The 19606-nt window shown below is 38.9% G+C and overlaps 1 protein-coding gene across 2 annotated transcripts in view; it reads right to left on the reverse strand.

Annotated features, from left to right (window-relative positions):
* The window catches only part of RAD18 (RAD18 E3 ubiquitin protein ligase), a 123171-nt gene that overhangs the window by 76450 nt on the left and 27115 nt on the right, over nt 1-19606 (reverse strand). For both annotated transcript variants that reach the window (XM_007463715.1, XM_007463714.1), the window contains exons 3-5: nt 14567-14628; nt 13311-13381; nt 2782-3119 (exon numbers count right to left, since the gene is read on the reverse strand). In XM_007463715.1, coding sequence (XP_007463777.1) covers nt 2782-3119; nt 13311-13381; nt 14567-14628 — 471 coding nt within the window. The remainder of the gene's footprint in view (nt 1-2781; nt 3120-13310; nt 13382-14566; nt 14629-19606) is intronic.

Below are 19606 nucleotides of genomic sequence, written 5' to 3' on the forward strand. Positions count from 1 at the left end.
CCCAGGAGTGGGATTGCTGGATCATAGGGTAACCCTATTTTGAGTTATTAAAGGCACCTCCATACTGTTTTCCTCAGTGGCTGCACCAATTTACATTTCTACCAACAATGTAGCAGTGTTCCCTCTTCTCCACACCCTCTCCAGCATTTGTTATTTGTAGCCTTTTTTTTTTTTTTTTTTTTTTTTCTTGCGTTATGCGGGCCTCTCACGGTCGTGGCCTCTCCCATTTGCGGAGCACAGGCTCCGGACGCGCAGGCTCAGCGGCCATGGCTCACGGGCCCAGCCACTCCGCGGCATGTGGGATCCTCCCGAAACGGGGCACGAACCCGCGTCTCCTGCATCGGCAGGCGGACTCTCAAGCACTGCGCCACCAGGGAAGCCCTATTTGTAGCCTTTTTGATGGCCATCTGACCAGTGTGAGGTGGAACCTCATTGTAGTTTTGATTCGCATTTCACTACTAATTGGCAATGTTGAGCATCTTTTCATGTGCCTCTTGGCCATCTGTATGTCGTCTTTGGAGAAATGTCTGTTTAGGTCTTCTGTCCATTTTTTGATTGGGCTTTGTTTTTTCATTATTGAGCTGCATGAGCTGTTTGTATACTTTGAAATTAAGCCCTTGTCAGTCACATCATTTGCAAAAATTTTCTCCCATTCCATAGGTTGTCTTTTTGCTTTGTTTAATGGTTTCCTTTGCTGTACAAAAGCTTTTAGGTTTGATTAGGCCCCATTTGTTTATTTTTGCTTTTATTTTATTTTATTTTGGGCCGCACCAGGCAGCTTGTGGGATCTTAGCTCCCCGACCAGGGATTGAACCCAGGCCCTCAGCAGTGGAAGCTCTGTGTCCTAACAATTGGACTGCCAGGAAATTCCCCTATTTTTGCTTTTATTTCTATTGCCCTGGGAGACTAACCTAAGAAAACACTGGTATGATTTATGTCAGAGAATGTTTTGCCTATGTTCTCTTCTAAAACTTTCATGGTGTCATGTCTTATATTTAAATCTTTAAGCCATTTTGAATTTATTTTTGTGTATGGTATGAGAGTGTGTTCTAACTTCACTGATTTACATGCAGCTGTCTAGCTTTCCCAACACCACTTGCTGAAGACACTGTCTTTTCTCCATTTTATATCCCTGTTTCCTTTGTTGACGATTGAGACTGTCAGTATTTTTAAGCAATAAACCATTTTTTAATTAAGGTGTGTATATTGTTTTCGTAGACATAATGCTATGGCACACTTAACAGACTACAGTATAGTGTAAATATAACTTTTATATGCACTGGGAAACAAAAAAATTCATGACTCACTTTATTGTGATATTTGCTTTACTGAAGTGGTTTGGAACCAAACCCACAATTTCTTTGAGGTAAGCCTATACAAGTGTAGTGTTAAAAAGTGGAAACACAATCATTCTGAAACTGTTTGATGGAGTTAAGGGACCTGTGGAGGTATCTCAGGGCCTAGAGGCCACCATGGCTAACAGGCAGGGATACAGGGGGAGCTCACGTGGAGAGCACAATCCCCAGACCCTCCACATCCACTTGAATGGAGCAAGGCCAATTTTATCCACTTTGTATGCTATGGTTCACTGCAAGATTTCACTTGGAAGAAAGGTTCTGCTACAGGGAAAATGTTATCAACTTAAAAACATATAATAAGAAGTGGCAATTAATAAAAAAAAATTGAAAAAGATAAGATATCCTAGGAAATGTAAGTAAAAAATTCACATAGCCATATGAAATTTAAACACTTGAGTACTAATAAACTAATTTCAACCTAAGTTTAGTAACCACTAACAGCCCTGCACTGTGCGTGGTATGGGCGTACCAAAAATATCTAAGACAGAGCTTCTACCTAAAAGGTGCTCTGAACTTCACTGGCAAGAAGACATAGAAACAAGAGAATAAACAAGCTGACCTAGTCATCGAAAAGTTAAGCCAACTATCCACAAAACAGTCCAGAAAACAAGTGCTGTAATACTTTAGTAATGTGAGAAGTCAATACTATGTAACATAACCAAAGAATGGATAGACCTGGATAGAGTCTGGAAAGGTGGAACAGGGTTGGCAGACATTTTTAGCAAAGGGGCAGGTAGGAAAGATTTTAGGCTTTGGGGGCCAGATGGTCTCTGTCACAGCCAATAAACCATGGCAGGTAGCATGAAAGCAGCCACAGACAACAGGTAAACAAATGCACATGGCTGTGTTCCAGTGAAGCCTTGTTTACAAAAACGGGTGACAAGCCAAATCTGGCCTGCAGGTTGTACTTTTCCAGTGCCCGAGTGTTTTCAAGGAATAGTGGGGAGATCAGCTTGGCTATGGCAGAAGGATTTTGAGAGGGAGAGGTGAGAAATAAGGTCAGACAGCTAGGGGAGTGGTCAAACTGTCTAAGGCTCTAAATGCCACTCAGAACAGCTTGGAAGTGTTCAAGTGCTGATATCTTAAGATAAAATGAGCTCTTTAAGGTTAAACTGGAACTGATATAAAGCATGAGGGGGGAATGAAAAGCTGAAAAACAGAAAGGTACGCCATACGTGAAGTACGAACTAACTAAAATGGCTTCACTTTTCCAGCCGTCAGCCTGAATTCCTATTCTATGAGGCAGAAAGAGAACACATCTGGAAGCACTGCCTACATCCATCTCTGAGGCTGTTACAAGATGAAAGCGGGTCTGCCCTTTCCCATTCCTTCCCCCTCAAAAATGCTGCTTATATATTATGTCATGTGGGATGAGAAGATTTCTCTTAAGTAAGAAAACAAACATGTGAAAATAATTTCCTACCTTTAGTAACTTCTTTCAAGGTCGATGTAGAGGGTGTCTCAGGAACACTAGCCTCTGAGAAACCTGGAGCTGACTTTTCTACGGAAGGTGTCCCTCTGGTCTTTGCAGAAGAGCTCAGCTCTTTCTGAGGGCTGAATTTGCTTTCATTCTCTTTTATCAACAACTCTGACACAGAACCACCAGCTTCTCTAATCAAGAAGTTCTCCATTAGCCTGCTTCCTTGCTTTAATGAATGTCTGAAGGCTACAGAAGTGTGCACTTTGGCAGCAAGGTTCTTTGAAGAGGAGGAAGCAGAAGAGATGGGTGGTGACTCTAAGGCAAACTGCAACAGATGATTCCTTTAAGCAAAGAAAACATGACAGTTAATTAAGACCCCAACTTCTGTATATACATAATAACCTAACTGACATAAGCTGTGCTCTCAACACTTGTTTCTACGAAACATAGAACTTACTCTACAATGACAACAAAACCAGTGTTTCTTCTAGACTAAACTACAAAGCGATAAATCTGATTTTAAAAGCAGTTCATCTGTCTATAAAAGATAATGGGAGGACTTCAGATTCTGGTCACAAAGAATAGCTCACCTCATATGAGACTTACTCTCCAAGCATAAATAATTTTAAATCTAAACAGAACATATAAAACTGTCTGTAAGCCTGGACTATAGTCAACATGGTGGAAGAAACAGAGATTAGAGCTCTGGGCAAAGATCACTAGGACTGGAGGGACAGGGTGCTGGGCAGGGAGGAGCCACAGAATACCCTAAAAGTCTGCTGAGAAATGCTCATCAATTCCTGATCATCTCCAGGGCTGGAGAAGCATAAGACGAAGCCATAGGAGGCCCGGCAGGAAGCAGATGCCCGGGAAGCTGAGGTTCTAAAGGTCAATGCAGGAAAGTTGTTAGAGTTTGAGCCCAGCCAAAGCTGAGAGATTTTGGTTAAGACCCTAGACGTTCAGCTGAAACCCCACAAAGGCCAGGGAAGGACCACCCTCTAGAAATAGAAACAAAAGTGAAATAGACCAACTCTAACAAAAAACTAATCCAAACCTTGACAGAATGAAAGTGAAGAGCTAGTAATTTAACTGCATGTCAGAACAAAATTCAACATTTTTCAAAGGAAGGTAATTCACAGCCTCTATAACATTACATCCACATTCAACAAACATTTAAAAATTACTAGACATGCAGAGAAATTAGCCACTAATCAAGAGATAAAATAGTCATTAGAAGCAGATCCAGGTGATCTGAGTGGTATTAGAAGAACTTCAAAAGAACTATGATTGAGACATGATGAATATGTTAAAGAAAAAAGAAGAAAATAACAGACAAATGAACTTTTAAAATTCTATGCTGTAAGAGGGAATTAAAACCCAACCCAAAAAAGGATAAAACAAAGAAAATGAAACCTAGGCACATGATAATCAAACTGCTGAAAAATGAAAGAATAAAGAGAAAATCTTGTAAACAACCAGAGAAAAATAAGACACACTACCTCTAAGGCACAGTTCCCCAACCTTGGCACTATTGACACTGAGTCAAATAATTTTTTGTTGTAAGAGACTGTTCTGTGCCTTGTAGGAATATCAATAGCATAACACCCCTGCCCCAGGTTGGGACAACCAAAACATAAACAGATATCACCAAATGTTCCCTGGGGGAAGAGGTAAAGAGAAAGCAAAATCACTCTCAGTTAAGAACCATGGCTCTAAGGAAATAACAGTAAGAAATATCATTGACTTCTCAACAAAATCTATGGAAGCAAGAAAACAGAATGACACCTTAAAAGTACAGGAGGGCTTCCCTGGTGGCACAGTGGTTAAGAATCTGGCTGCCAATGCAGGGGACATGGGTTCGAACCCTGGTCGGGGAAGGTCCCACATGCCATGGAGTAACTAAGCCCGTTTACCACAACTACTGAGCCTGCGCTCTAGAGCCCGCAAGCCACAACTACTGACCCCACATGCCACAACTACTGAAGCCTGTGCGCCTAGAGCCTGTGCTCCTCAACAAGAGAAGCCACCATAATGAGAAGCCCGCGCACCACAACAAAGAGTAGCCCCCACTCGCCACAACTAGAGAAAGCCCGCGTGCAGCAACGAACACCCAATGCAGCCAAAAATAAATAAATAAATAAATTTATTTTAAAATTTAGTTTTAAAAAAGTACAGGGAAAAAAAACACAGATGAATTCTATTCCCATTGAAAATATTCTTCCAAAATGAAAGCAAAAAACATTCTCAAGCAAACAAATGCTAAGAGAATTCCTCACCAAGAGACAAGAATTACCACAAAAACTGTTCTTCAGCTTAAGGAAAATAATCGTAGATGTAAGCACAAAAAAATGACAGCAAGGCTCAAGAAAAGGTAAATATGTGGTTAAATTCAAGAGTATTGACTTTTAAAAAGCACTAGCAATGGCTTCTGGAATTCATAACATACATGGAAGTAAAATAACTCTAACACAGCAAAAAAGAGGCATTAAGATAATGCAAAAATATTAGAAAATTCTTGCATTGTCAGGACATGATAAAAGTACTAATTTATGGTTAGTACTATAATACGTTAAGGATGTATTTTGTAATTTGTTCAGTAAAAACTAAAAAGAGCAACACTAAGAAGTATAATGCCAAAACTTGAGATAAAATAATAAAAATAGTCAAAAAAAAGGACAGGAAAGGGATAATTTTTTAAAAAAGAACAAATGGACAAAGAGAAAACAGAGAGCAAGTAATCAATTAAATGTAATGGATACAGACTCCAGTTAAAACACAAAGCTTATCAGACTGGATTAAAAAATAAGATGCAACTATATACTGTTTAAAAGAAAACACTTTAAATATAAAGACCCAGGAAGATTGGGGAAAAAACGGTGGGAAAAGATGTACCATGCAAACACTAACCAAAAGAAAACTGATGTGGTAATATAGTGAGTCTTTTTAAAAAGTGGGGCTGGAGCAAATGAATATCTGCTGAGAAAAAAATGAATCCTGACACTTACCTCCATCATACCTAAAAATTAACTTGAATAGGTTCATAGGCCTACCTATAAAAGCTAAAACCACAATTCTAAGAAAACATATGAGAAAATCTTTATGACCTGAGGTAGGCAAAGATTTCTTAGGCAGGATTTTAAAAAAGTTATAATCATTTTATAAAGAAGAGAAAGAGACACAGAGAGAGAGAGAGAAAGAAAGAAAAAGAGAGAGACAATAGACTGGACTTCCAAATTAAAATGTCTGTTCATCAAATGACAGTCTTAGAAAATGAAAAGGCAAGCTACAGACAGGAAGGAAAATATATTTGACCAAAATACATAAAGAATCACTAATCAATAAGAAAAAGACAAACAATGCAATTTTTTAAAATTGCGTAAGAAACCAGGACACTTCACCAAAGATAAAAAGAAGAGTCAATAAGCACATGAAAAGGTACACTAGTCATCAGGAAATGTAAATTAAACCACCATGAGTTACCATTTCACACCCAATAGAATGCTTACAAATAAAAGGACTAACAGTACCAAATATTAACCAGGATGTGGAGCAAGTGAAATTCACTGTGGTCCAATCCAACTGGAAAACCGTTTGCCAATTCCTTATAAAGTTCAATATACACCTGCCCTATAAGCCTGCAATTCCATTCCTGGATATATACCCAAAGAATGAAAATAGATGCCTACACAAAGACTGCACACAAATGTTCACAGGAGCTTTTACAATACTAGCCATAAACTGGAAACAATTCAAATTCATCAATAGAGGTATAGATAAGCACATTGTGCATATTCATACAATGGATACTATTCAGCAGTAAAAAAAGAAAATACCGACACAAGCAATAACATAGGCAAGTAACAGAAATAGTATGTGAAGCAAAAGAAGAGAATAAACGTATACTATATGATTCCACTTACATGAAGTTTAAGAACAATCTATGATGATAGAAACCCAAATGGTCTATGGGGGTGGGACTGACCAGAAGCAGAATAAAGAAGTCATGGTATGGAAATGTTCCATATCTTGACTATGATGGTAATGGCACAGATGTATGATTATCAAAATTCAATGACCAAAATTCAAGCTTACTGTATGTATTTCATTATATGTAAATTTTACCACAGTTTTAAAAAATCAAGAAATAGTAAAAATAAAAACAGTAACAATAATTTTTTTAAATCTCACTGATATACTAATGAGAAAGGCTACAACTAGAAAGACCAGGAATAGCAATTGTTGGTGAGGCTATGGAGCAACTGGAACTCTCATACTTCATGGTAGAAATGTAATTGTTTTAACCATTTGGAAACTATCTCTAAAGATACCAGCAAATAAATGAATGCCTCCTCTCTGACTGAGCAACTACACTTCTAGATATATGCCAAAAGAAATACATGCCAAAATATATGTACCAGAATGTTCACAGCAGGAGTATTCATAAAAGACAAAAACCAGAAACAGCCCAAGTGTCTATCAATATAGAAACAGGGAAAAAATAATCCATATACTATCATTTGAATTCAAGAGATTCAGAAAAAGACCAAATGCTTACCACAACAACATATTTTTTAATTGAATTTCCCTTTCTCTGTTGGCCTGAAGTCAATAAAACTACTCTATTAACACTCATACCACCTCGGGGTTAGTTACTTCACTGGGCAGGAAATAATACAAAAAGAAAAAAGCAGTAAATATCTTATTCTGCTTTACAGTTTTACAGAAATCCACAAAATATTTACAACAAGATATCCTGCTTTATATCATATCAATTGCCAGTCATAATCTGAATGCTTTGATCGTTTTAAATATGTCCTTAGACTAATAGGCACATCTACTCTTTTCAACACTATTAAATATTTTTAAATGAATAATCAGGGTTGAGAGAGGGTGAGCAGATGTGCAGAAGATCAAGAACGTCCATAAGCTGATACATGTTTAAGGAAGCTGATGTGTACCTGAGGGTCATTACACCATGTTCTCTATTTTTATATATATTTGAACTTTTCCAAAATAAAAACTTTGAAAGTGAATAAATAAAAGCTACAGTGGGAGAAAGGTTAAAAGAAAAATTCAGGATCTTCATCTTTGCGAGGAAAGAGAAATAAAGTAAAAGTAGAGAACCACCATCATTAAGTCTCTTTTTCTTCTAGGATGTGGATTTGGTACAAAGAAGGTTCTAAGAAAAGCTTTCATCTCATTATGACAAAGTAAAAGACACACTCTCCAACTAATGGATAAAACTGTCACTGATAAATCAACTTCCATGCTGCTACACAAGTATACCTTTTCAGCTAAGTGTCTACCCTAGAGATAACTCCGTTTTGCTTTTATTCACAATTGAGACGAATTTTAGTCTTCCAATTTGATCTCTTACTTCAACACATGCCAGTAAAGAACGTGGCAGACAGCTGCACCACTGCAGTAATGAAATTATGTCCCATATGCTAAAATTAAAATTCATTAACTTCTTCAGGTGCCTGCTAATCTCAGCAGTGGAAATATAATAGAGAACAAAATAGTTTCTGTCCTCATGAAGTTTACACTATAGTAAGGGAAGAGAGAATAGACACCCACAACATATGTGAAAATTACTCTGAAAAATAGGAAGCCGATGAAGCCATGAATTAGGAGAGGATAAGCTTGATACTCTTTACAGGATGGTCACAGAAGACTTCACTGAGAAGATGCCTATGAAAAACACAGCCCAAGAAAGTAGAGGATTAAACTGTGTGGACATCTAGGGAAACACTTTCACTTAGAAATAACAGTAAGCACAGAGTCTCTAAGGTCAGAGTGTGATTAACGTGTTTGAGAAACAGGGAGAAGGCCAGGGTGACTGGAGCTAACTGACCTGGGGGAGAGAAGCAGGCAAGGAAGTCAGGGAGCCTACTCTGCAGGGCCCAGAGGACTGCCATCGAGACGACTTGGGGTTCTGCTCCAAATGAGATAGGAAACCACATCTGAACGACATGCAGTATGACCTACTTTTTATTTTCAAGGATCGGTTTGGTTGCTGCCCTCAGAAGGACTGTAAGAGGACAAAAGCAGAGGTAAGACCACTAAGAAGTAATCACCGTATCTGGGCTGACGCTGGCTTGAACAGGATTGGCATAGTGAGGGAAAGCTGTCAGATTCTGGAAGGAGAGCACAGATAGAACCAATGAGATTTACTGATGGAATGACACACTAAGAGTGAAAGAGAGGGGTCAAGGATGACCCCAAGGTTTTTTGGCCTTGAGGAAGAGAGGTGGGAGCTGCCATTTACTGAGATGAGCGAGACTGTGGGAGCAGCAGATTGGGAGTGGGGCCTGGGGGGCAGCAGAGGGAATCAGTTTAGTTCTGGTTTTAAGGGGTCCAAGCAGAGGTGTGAGATAAGCAGTTGGATATGTGACGCTGATGTCCTGGAGAGAGATCTAGCTGATATATAAATCTGGAAGCCACGAACGTACAACTGGTATTTAAAACCATGAGACTGGGGCTTCCCTGGTGGCACAGTGGTTGGGAATCTGCCTGCCAATGCAGGGGACACGGGTTCGTGCCCCGGTCCGGGAAGATCCCACATGCCACGGAGCGGCTGGGCCCGTGAGCCATGGCTGCTGAGTCAGTGCGTCTGGAGCCTGTGCTCTGCAACGGGAGAGGCCACAACAGTGAGAGGCCCGCGTACCGCAAAAAAAAAAAAAAAACCATGAGACTGTTTACGGCAATTCACATACCTTAAAAATGAGCTGTGTAAAAATATTAATTCCAAAATTGATACTCAGACTGAATTGCTAATTTTTCCTTCACTTTCCATCACTCCTGTATATTCAAGTGAGTTGGCATTATAGCACCGAACAGCATTCCTCACAGACATTCAAACTGGATGAATTATGGACTTTCAGAATAACTGTGACAATAAAATACAGGAAAATCTTCCCCATTTGTTAACTACACAATAACTTTACCTCTTCAGAATGTGGCTAAGAATCAAAAGTGAAAACAGGCCTCTGGGTAGACATGGACAGTCATAAAATCCATGCAGTCAAGTCCATGGACTTTGGCCACTAGTAAATGTCCCTGCAAATATTTGTTCTAATCTGGAACATGCAAACGGCAGTCTAGGACCATTTGGTCAAACAGGCAGAGGCCCACCAAAGCACAAGGTCTCATTAGCTCCTTAGGGCACGCACATATGTATAACAGGGCAACACAATATAAATAGATAAAATATATAGATAGTAATGAAAGGAACCTTTTCTTACGTTCCTTTGTTCCAGATACACTACTACGCTATATATGTTTTAATATATCTCTTCATTTCTAATCCTTACAATTCCTCAAAGTGTCAACAATATTATTCCCATTGTTCAGATGTGGAATAGAAGCCAAAAAGGATTAATATCTTGATCACACTTATATCAAAACTAGTAGGGTCAAGACTGGAACCTAATTCTGCCTGAACCCAAACCCAGTATGCTTTAAATTATACCAAAAGGAAAGGTGAAATTATACTCTACATACTCTTGTGAGATGCTAAGGGAATTATCCATTATCATCTGTTTAAATTTATTTATTTATTTATTTATTCTTTCATTCATTCATTCATTGGCTGCATTGGGTCTTTGTTGCTGCACGCGGGCTTTCTCCAGTTGCGGTGAGAGGGGGCTACTGTTCGTTGTGGTGCATGGGCTTCTCATTTCAGTGGCTCCTCCTGTTGTGGAACACGGACTCCAGGCACACAGGCTTCAGTAGTTGTGGCACACGGGCTTAGTTGATCCGTGGCATGTGGGATCTTCCCGGACCAGGGCTCGAACTCGTGTCCCCTGCACTGGCAGGCGGATTCTTAACCACTGTGCCACCAGGGATGTCCCTGTTTAAATTTTTAAACTTGGAAAAAGTACCTGGAGAAAAATTCATACCTTGATGGTGGATAAACCAAAGCAATAAATAATGCTCTATACTCTCAATTTCTAAAAAAATATAATATACATGCAAAGCAATAAATAACGCTCTATACTCTCAATTTGTAAAAACATATAATATACATGCAGACTGGCTGTTATGCAAAAATACAAAAATAACATTTTCTTGCTTAGGTCAAGAATGATATTCCAGGGACTTCCTTGGTGGCGCAGTGGTCAAGAATCCGCCTGCCAATGCAGGGACACGGGTTTGAGCTCTGGTCCAGGAAGATCCCACATGCCACAGAGCAACTAAGCCTGTGCACCACAACTACCGAGACTGTGCTCTAGAGTCCGCACCGCATGCCTAGAGCCCATGCTCTGCAACAAGAGAAGCCACCACAGTAAGAAGCCCGCGCACCGTAACGAAGAGTAGCCCCTGCTCACCGCAAGTAGAGAAAGCCCGCGCACAGCAACGAAGACCCAACGCAGCCAAAAATAAATAAATTCATTTAAAATAAAAAAAGAATGATGTTCCACTTGGACAGTATTCTAAATAAATTTTTTTCAATACAACAGTTTCTTAAGAACATTATTTTAAATAAAAATGAGTCAAGGGGGGCTTCCCTGGTGGCGCAGTGGTTGAGAGTCCGCCTGCCGATGCAGGGGACGCAGGTTCGTGCCCCCGAAGACCCAACACAGCACAAAAAAAAAAATTAATTAAACCACATTAGAGAATGGCTGAAAACCCTTAAAAAAAAAAAAAAAAGAGTCAAGGGAAAAAAGAAAACAAAACACTTGTTTCCTGAAAATAAAGGGCAAAAGTTAGAAGAAAATGTAAGATCCACATGTCAGCCTTGTGCCTGAAAACCTCTGGAATTATTTCCAATACTCTTTTGTTATTCAGTTTAGAATATTAAATTTTTAAAAATCATAATATCATAAAATGGCAATGACAGATGGGAAGCACAGGAAGAAATAAAGTCAATAAACAATATAAGTAACTTACATTTTACTCATAAAATTAAACTTCCTCCCTCACTGATCTAAACCAAATTTCAAACAAGTAATGAAACCAATTACGCTGAATTTCAACCCTACTAATTTTGCAAACGGAGTACCACAGCACTTTAGATATGACAAATGTCCAAGAACTGTTCCCCATAAAGCAATTCCAAGAAGGCAAACAGAGGGAGAAACAAATGATAAAATCCGTCCCAAATCTACAAAGAATGCTTCCTACCCCGCCACACCCAATACAAAGAATCTTTAAATAGCCTATTTCTTTGGGGAGGGAGGAGAGAAGGAGAGAGCGCAATCATTCCAAGGCCTCCCTTTAAGTTACCAAAGGGTCTATGAACCCAAAGATGCTGATCATTTATCTTCAACAAACAGATGCAGTTCTTGGTAACAGTCCCTTTTTCCTAGCAGGGAGGCTGTTATGCTTTCAATACCAGCTGAGGAAAAAATAAGCCATGAGATACAATTTTGCTGCCTCAGAGAAAAGCAAACAGCCGATCAATTCCTTTTTAAATACATGTCTCCACCTTTTCTTACCAACTTCAATATCTAACTGGTGAAGGACTTTAAAATAAGAAAAGCAATCACTTTAATTATGAGCACCAGAGAATCTCAGAGTGTCTTAATCTAGGAAAGTATACCACCTTCTTATGACTCTGCCTAGGGAAATAACCAACCAGCTGATTTCTAAAATGCCTTACTAGGTGAGTTCAGAGTACTAAATGTGATCATTTTTAGTATGCAAACCAATGAAAAAATGTGCAATTCTACTGGAAGAAATCTCTTTACATTTTTAGAAGTAATGTGATGAACCTCCAAGAATGTCCCAACAAGCTTGGAATTCATGTACTTAAGTATGTGGGCACCTAACCATTAACTAAACACACTATGTTCCTAATAAAAACTCCAAAAACTCCTGCTTGGCTTGCATGATTAAAACTAAAAATAATTCAAGATATTGTCTGATAAAACATGCCTTTTTAAATCCCTCTGGGTGAGCACTGCCTATCACCATCATACATTTGACAGTTAAGAAGTAAAGCTACACTTTATAAAGCACCAGCAATTACACATTTCATGTTACACATCATTTTATACATGCTGAGCAAATCGGATTAAGAATTAATGGATCAATATATGACACAGAAACTATTATACATATATGTGTGTACACATACACATGCATATGCTACCCAGCTCTGTCCACTGAGAGGGTTTAGAAGCAATGACACCCCAGTAACAATGAGCATACCCAGCTCCAGATCCTGATTTCTAAATGCCATTCTCCAATAAAAGAAACCAGGGCTCCTTGGGAAAATGGTTGATTCTAATGCTGGGGCAGGGAAAATAAAAGATAAAGCTGAAGTAGTTCTGAAATACTCGAAAGTTAAGTGCCAAAATCTACATTTTAACTCTTGTTTTTCATAACAGGAGACTTTCTGTTAGGTAAAGGAAGATGCTATTATGATTGGATTGTCCGTATGTGATTAATGACTGTTGTTGCATCCCTTCTTTTACCCCCAAATATGCAGCCCTGCATTCCCTAATCCCGAAAAGTGCACAGAGTAAAGGGACGGACACATATAAAAGGCAAAAGCAGTTAGGGATTAGTCACAAAGAAAATCATACCGTGCAAAATTCAAGCTTTTTACCAGTTCATCTAATACGCGGTTATTTTTCAGGTCCGGCTCTGTGACTGTCTGGAAAAGAAAAACAACAGATAGAAAAAGGTCAGAAACAATAATTAACTTGTCATAATCTTGTTTTTGAAAACGTATGTCTCATCCTCCTGAGATTCCCCATCCCACTAAGTCTTCCAGGAAAACCTCAAAATAAAGTTCATTCATCTCATACTAATACGGAATTTTAAAACAGTGACTCACTATCTGCTGACGGGAAGTCTGTTTAAAAACTCTCCAAAGCATCTGGTAAAAACATATGTACTCTGTACTAAGATAAAACCTAATATGAGCAAGAATCCTTCTTCAAAATGCCAGCACTCAGCTTTCCCAAAAATGTCTCCTGAAAAGCAGAACAGAGATGCTCTTTTAAAGTAATAACACGAGAGCCTTAGGTGCTCAAAGAGCCATTAAAAACAAGATTGGTGTTCAAGACTGCAAGAGGAAAACGATAAACCCAGTAGTTATCTAGCATAAATGGCATACACTTTATCTCTGTGATGATACCATCTTGATGACAGCAGCATCCCTAGTTGGAAAGAGCTTAGACTTGGGAGCCAAACAAGTTCAGTGACATCCTGACACCATGCACCTACCAGAGGCACCAAACTAGAACCCAAACCCTTTAATTGGCCCCAGTGTCCTTTCTATCAGACCTTGCTATCTCTTTTTCTCCTTTCTTTATTCCTACTTATGTTTACCTTCCCTTTTTTCATACCTTTTCAGCTATTTCCACTACATAAAATGCTTCAGAAACTTTAACAAATTTCTTGGTGTTTTCCCTGAAGGTCTGGTTTGGGAAAGACGTAAGGGGCCAGTTAAGCTGAATCTTTGCCTTCCGCACAAATACTTAAACATCAATCCTTTGCAAATAAATGATCCTACCATCAGATTTTCTACCCAAGTTGAGAAATTATAAAAAGTGAGGAGCCATAAAAACACAGTTCATAAGATTTAAAGTGTGCTATGTCCTGATCTTAAAATTAGTTTTTTCTTCCTAAAATACATTTAGGTTATCAGAAACCTTTATGAAAAGTTGAACAAAGCCCAGTTCTCCATATACGTATTTTATAAGTCCTTTCTGAAACTGTCTTTGATATAGCTTAATTCAATAATTATACATCTTCCCATGGGCTTCTGTGTATACATGAAGCAGAAATATCTGCACCACTTAGTTTAAAGGAAAAAAAGAAAAGAAAAACTCACCACACAGCAAGTTGGACACTGTGTTTTATAGGACAGAAATTTTCTTATGCAAAGAGAACAGTCTGCAAAAACACAAATGCAACATAATAAATTACTTAAGCTGTATAAGACTATTGGATTCTGACTTCTAACAAAACCTGACTTAAACCCTAGAATATTTCCATCATCTAAGGTATATCATTATAATCTCAAAATTCTAGTACCTCTACTCTATCTCTACACATTTGCAAATATGATTAAATAGCATTTTTAGAAAAGGGAAACATATCAAATAATAATAATTATGAGTCCCTAGCATATCACAACTCTATAAGCAACATGTATCACTCTCTGTATCTTCCCATCTGTAAAATGAAGGAAACATACATGTAAGACCTAGGAAACATACATGTAAGACCTAGGATGAATCTGTATAAACATGTCAGATATCTCCACTGCCTAACATTATAAAATATAAATTTTAAAATAAGATCTACACATGTGTTAAGAAATAATATATACCTGGACTATCAAATTAGGGATTTCTACATCCTAACTCTGTAAATGATACCCTTAATCCCACACTTTACAAATACTTTTGTGGCAGACACTAAGGAAAGAGGGAAGATTCTTGACCTCAAGGAGTTAAAAAAGCATGAGGCAATTACAGTACAGTTCAGCGTATTAAGGACAATGTATTAAGTCTTAACAATTTAAGTGGAAATTAGCATGAACTAATTCTTCACACCCAAAGCAGCATAAAACGCTCTCCCAAAATGTGACTAATACAATGGGACCTTACTGGTACCATTTGCTGTTAGCACAAATTCACCTTAGCGAGGGGGCCTCATTAAAGGATTCAGTTTAGTTAAGGAGAAGGAGGCAGTAGGATTTTGGGTACAGACATCCTGGAAGTGAACAAGTCACGCCAGCCTCGGTAAGAGCACCCAGGAACAATGAAACACATTATGAAAAAGAAAGATCAGGTAACAAGTGAAGTTCTTTGGGGAAGCAAAGAAAAATAAACGAGGACTTCCAGTTTGGCAGTAAGGAGTCTGGAAGTCAGCACTCCATCTAATAACGGGTAAAAAGCTGAACAAACTAAAAAATCAATAATCCTTCCCAGATCCATTAGAGAAGTGACCTTATGAGGCAAACTGCTGCCTCCAAAACTGAAGAGACAGACAGGATGGATACAAAGAAATACAACTTACCAGAGCAGAAACTTGCATGGGAACCAGCGAAAGAGGTTCTGCTGGAACCACTGTTGGTGTAGGAAAATCTGAACTGTAATTGACAAATTGCTGGAGGCTCAGTGTGGACAAGTCTGAGAGTTAAAAACTCAAAAGGGACCCAGACATTGGGGAGGGGAGGCCTGACAGTTATGTGAGTTTTTGCTCCAAGGGTTCTACCAGGTTCTCACAGTGACTATCAGAAAAAAATTCCCTAGTTCTTCTGCAGGGAGAGGAGGAAAAGTAAATCATTTTGAAATACAGGAGAGCACTCTGTTCTTCTTAACAAGGCCTAACTTCAAGAGAAACAGTTTTACTGGAGCCTATTCTATTGGGCTATTACCAGAGCCCAGCTAACCTGGGGGATGGGAAATAACCAACTCCAGCTACCTCTAGCCAACCACTTGTGAAGTTCACAGTCCAGGGCACAAGCTCACTAAGAGACAGACCTAATTGTCCCACTATTAGGAAAAAATTATAAGGCATACTAAAAGGCAAAAAACACAGTTTGAAGAAACTGCAGGCATCATTAGCATAGTTAGATATGGCAGGAATGTTGGAATTATCAGACCAGAAACTTAAAACAACTATGATTAAGATGCTAAGGGCTCTACTGGACAAAGTAGACAACATGCAAGAAGAAATGGGTAATGTATACAGAGAGGTGAAAATTCTAAGGAAGAATCAAAAAAAGAAATGCTAGAGATGAGAAACTGTAGAAGAAATGAAAAATGTCTTTCATGTGCTCATTAGTAGACAGGACACAGCTGAGGGAAAAAAAAATCACTGCACTTGAGGGTATCTCAATAAAATCTTCCAAAGCTATAAAGCAGAAAGAAAAAAGATTGGAAAAAAAAAACCCCACAGAACAATATTCAAGAACATTTTTTAGCAGGACAACTATAAAAGGTGTAACATACATGTAATAACAATACCAGAAACAGAAGAAAAAGAGAAAGAAAGAAATATTTGAAGCATTAATGACTGAGAATTTCCCTCAGGTTGTCAGACACCAAACCACAGATCCAAGCAGCTAAAAGAACACCAAGCAGGAAAAATGCCAAAACCCCCACAACTTGGTATATCACATTCAAACTGTGGAAAATCAAAAATAAAGAAAAAATCTTGGAAAAAACCAGAGGGGAAAAAACACCTTACTTACAGATGAGCAAAGGTAAGAATTAAATCTGATTTCTCAGAAACCATGCAAGCAAGAGAGAAAAAAAACACCAACCTAGAATTTTATATTCTGCAAAATGATCCGTCAAAAGTGAAAGAGAAATAAAAGACTTTCTCAGACAAACAATAATTAATGAAATGTGCTCCCAGGAGACTGACATTGCCAGAAACATTAAAAAAAGAAGTTCTTCAGAGAAAAGAAAAATAATATAAGCCAGACACTTGGATCCACATACAGAAAAGAAGAGCAGTTCCAGAAGGAATAAGTACAGGTAAAATTAAAACCTTTTTTTCTTATTCTTAATTGATGTAACAGACAATAGTTTGTTCAAAATAATAATAGCAGAAAATTAGATTATTTATGCTTATGTAAATATACATATGCTTATGTGTAAGTAAAATGAATGACAGCAGTGATACAAAGGACTGGAGGGAGGAATTAGGTGTCTTAGCTCTGCCTGCCATAAAAAATACCACAGACTGGTTGCTTAAACAACAGAAATTTCTTTTCTCACCGTTCTGGAAGCTAGAAGTTCAAGATCAAGGTGCCAGTATCATAGGTTTCTGGTGAGGACTCTCTTCCTGGCTTATAAACAGCTGCCTACTCACTGTGTCCTGTTATGGCCAGAGAAGAAAGAACAAGCTTTCTACAGCTCTTCTATTTTTTTTTATTTTTCTACATCTCTTCTTATAAGGGCACTAATCCCACTATCAGGGGCATCTCCCAAAGGCACCACCTCCAAATACCATCAAACTGGGGCTGAGGGCTTATGAATTCTGGGGTGGGGGGGACACACTTCAGTCCATAGCATTTCACCCCTTACCCCCCAAATCCATGTCCTTCTCACATGCAAAACACATTCTCCCCATCCCACCAATCCCAAAAGTCATAATTCATGCCAGCATCAACTCTAAAGTCTGAAGTCCAAACTCTCATCTAAATATCACCTAAATCAGATGCGGATGAGACCTGAAATATGATTCATCCTGAGGCAAAATTCCTCTCTAGACTCATTCTCTTGACTATGAATGTTATTCTCTCCGCAGTATATAAACCCTCCTGAGTGATACTGTAAGTCAAGAATTCCCAAACCTGGCTGCTCATCTGAGTCACCTGCAGAGATTATTGTTGGCTTTAGTTTAGTTGCCAGGCTCTATCCCCAGTCATACCGATTCAATGGATTTTGATCAGTAAATCACATCCATAATGTAATTCTGATTGAACAACAATTATTTTATTTATTTATTTTTTTTTTTGCGGGTACACGGGCCTCTCACTGTTGTGGCCTCTCGCATTGCGGAGCACAGGCTCCGGACACGCAAGCTCAGTGGCCATGACTCACGGGCCCAGCTGCTCCGTGGCATGTGGGATCTCCCCGGACCGGGGCACGAACACTTGTTCCCTGCATCGGCAGGCGGACTCTCAACCACTGCGCCACCAGGGAAGCCCTATTTTTTTAATTAATATGTTTGTGTACTAGGTTGAACCATATGAAACTTTTGCTAAGTCAAAAAAGGACAAATATTGGCAATTTCACTCGATTTAACATAACATTGTGTACTTACTGTGCACTCTGTTTTAAGCATGTTAGCTGTATTAACACTTTCAACCCGTACAGCAACCCTGAGGTCGGTACTATTAGTCCCATTTTACAAGAAGGAAAACGCAGCATACAGCTTAACCAACTTGCCCAAGATTATGGAATTAACAGGTGGCAAAGGCATGTACCAGAGCCCGAGCTTTTAACATATTTCTAACTAATTATTTAAAATATTTATAATTTGCTTATAAGAAGCACTTATTATATATAACTATGTAATACCAATATGTACTTAATTAATAGGATCACTTGTATCAGAATATGTAAAATGAGGCTACTGCTTTCTCTTCTGCATAATCTTATACGTGTTTTCTTTCCAAACATGGAGAACCAGACACTAGTCCAAAGTGGATCAAGCCCTTGGCTTAATTTCAACCTACCAGTCTACTACTAAATATGTACTGGTGAACTGCAGACCAGCATAATTTATTCTCTAGTGAGCAACCATGATATTTCAATCAAAGTAGAGCAGCTGAACAACTGTGAACTGTGTATTCCTAGCCGGCTTTATTTAAATCACCTGTGAAGTTTGTTTTTCCACCCAAAAGCCCAACCATGAGCCATGTGTATAGGGTGGGAGAGGGAAGAATAAAACAATGAAATAAAGGGTAGTTTCAAAGAAGCAAGCAAGCCTGGGGAAGGAGGTATTTCTAATCTCAAACAGGATGCAGCCATCTGCTGGCTTTCATATATCAGAAGAGCATAGCATCCTGACAGTAAAAAGCAAGTTTCTAAAACTTAAACCAATCCATTTTGCATGTGATCTTAAGGATTTTATGAGAAAATGAACCATCTCAATAATAATTCTAAAGTGTCCAATAAAAAAAGAAAATCCGGGGCTTCCCTGGTGGTGCAGTGGTTGAGAGTCTGCCTGCCGATGCAGGGGACGTGGGTTCGTGCCCCGGTCTGGGAGGATCCCACGTGCCGCGGAGCGGCTGGGCCCTTGAGCCATGGATGCTGAGCCTGTGCGTCTGGAGCCTGTTCGCCGCAACGGGAGAGGCCACAACAGCGAGAGGCCCGCGTACCGCAAAAAAAAAAAAAAAAAAAAA

This window comes from Lipotes vexillifer, unplaced genomic scaffold (assembly GCF_000442215.2).
Source record: "Lipotes vexillifer unplaced genomic scaffold, Lipotes_vexillifer_v1.1 scaffold1387, whole genome shotgun sequence".
Lineage (NCBI taxonomy): Eukaryota > Metazoa > Chordata > Mammalia > Artiodactyla > Lipotidae > Lipotes > Lipotes vexillifer.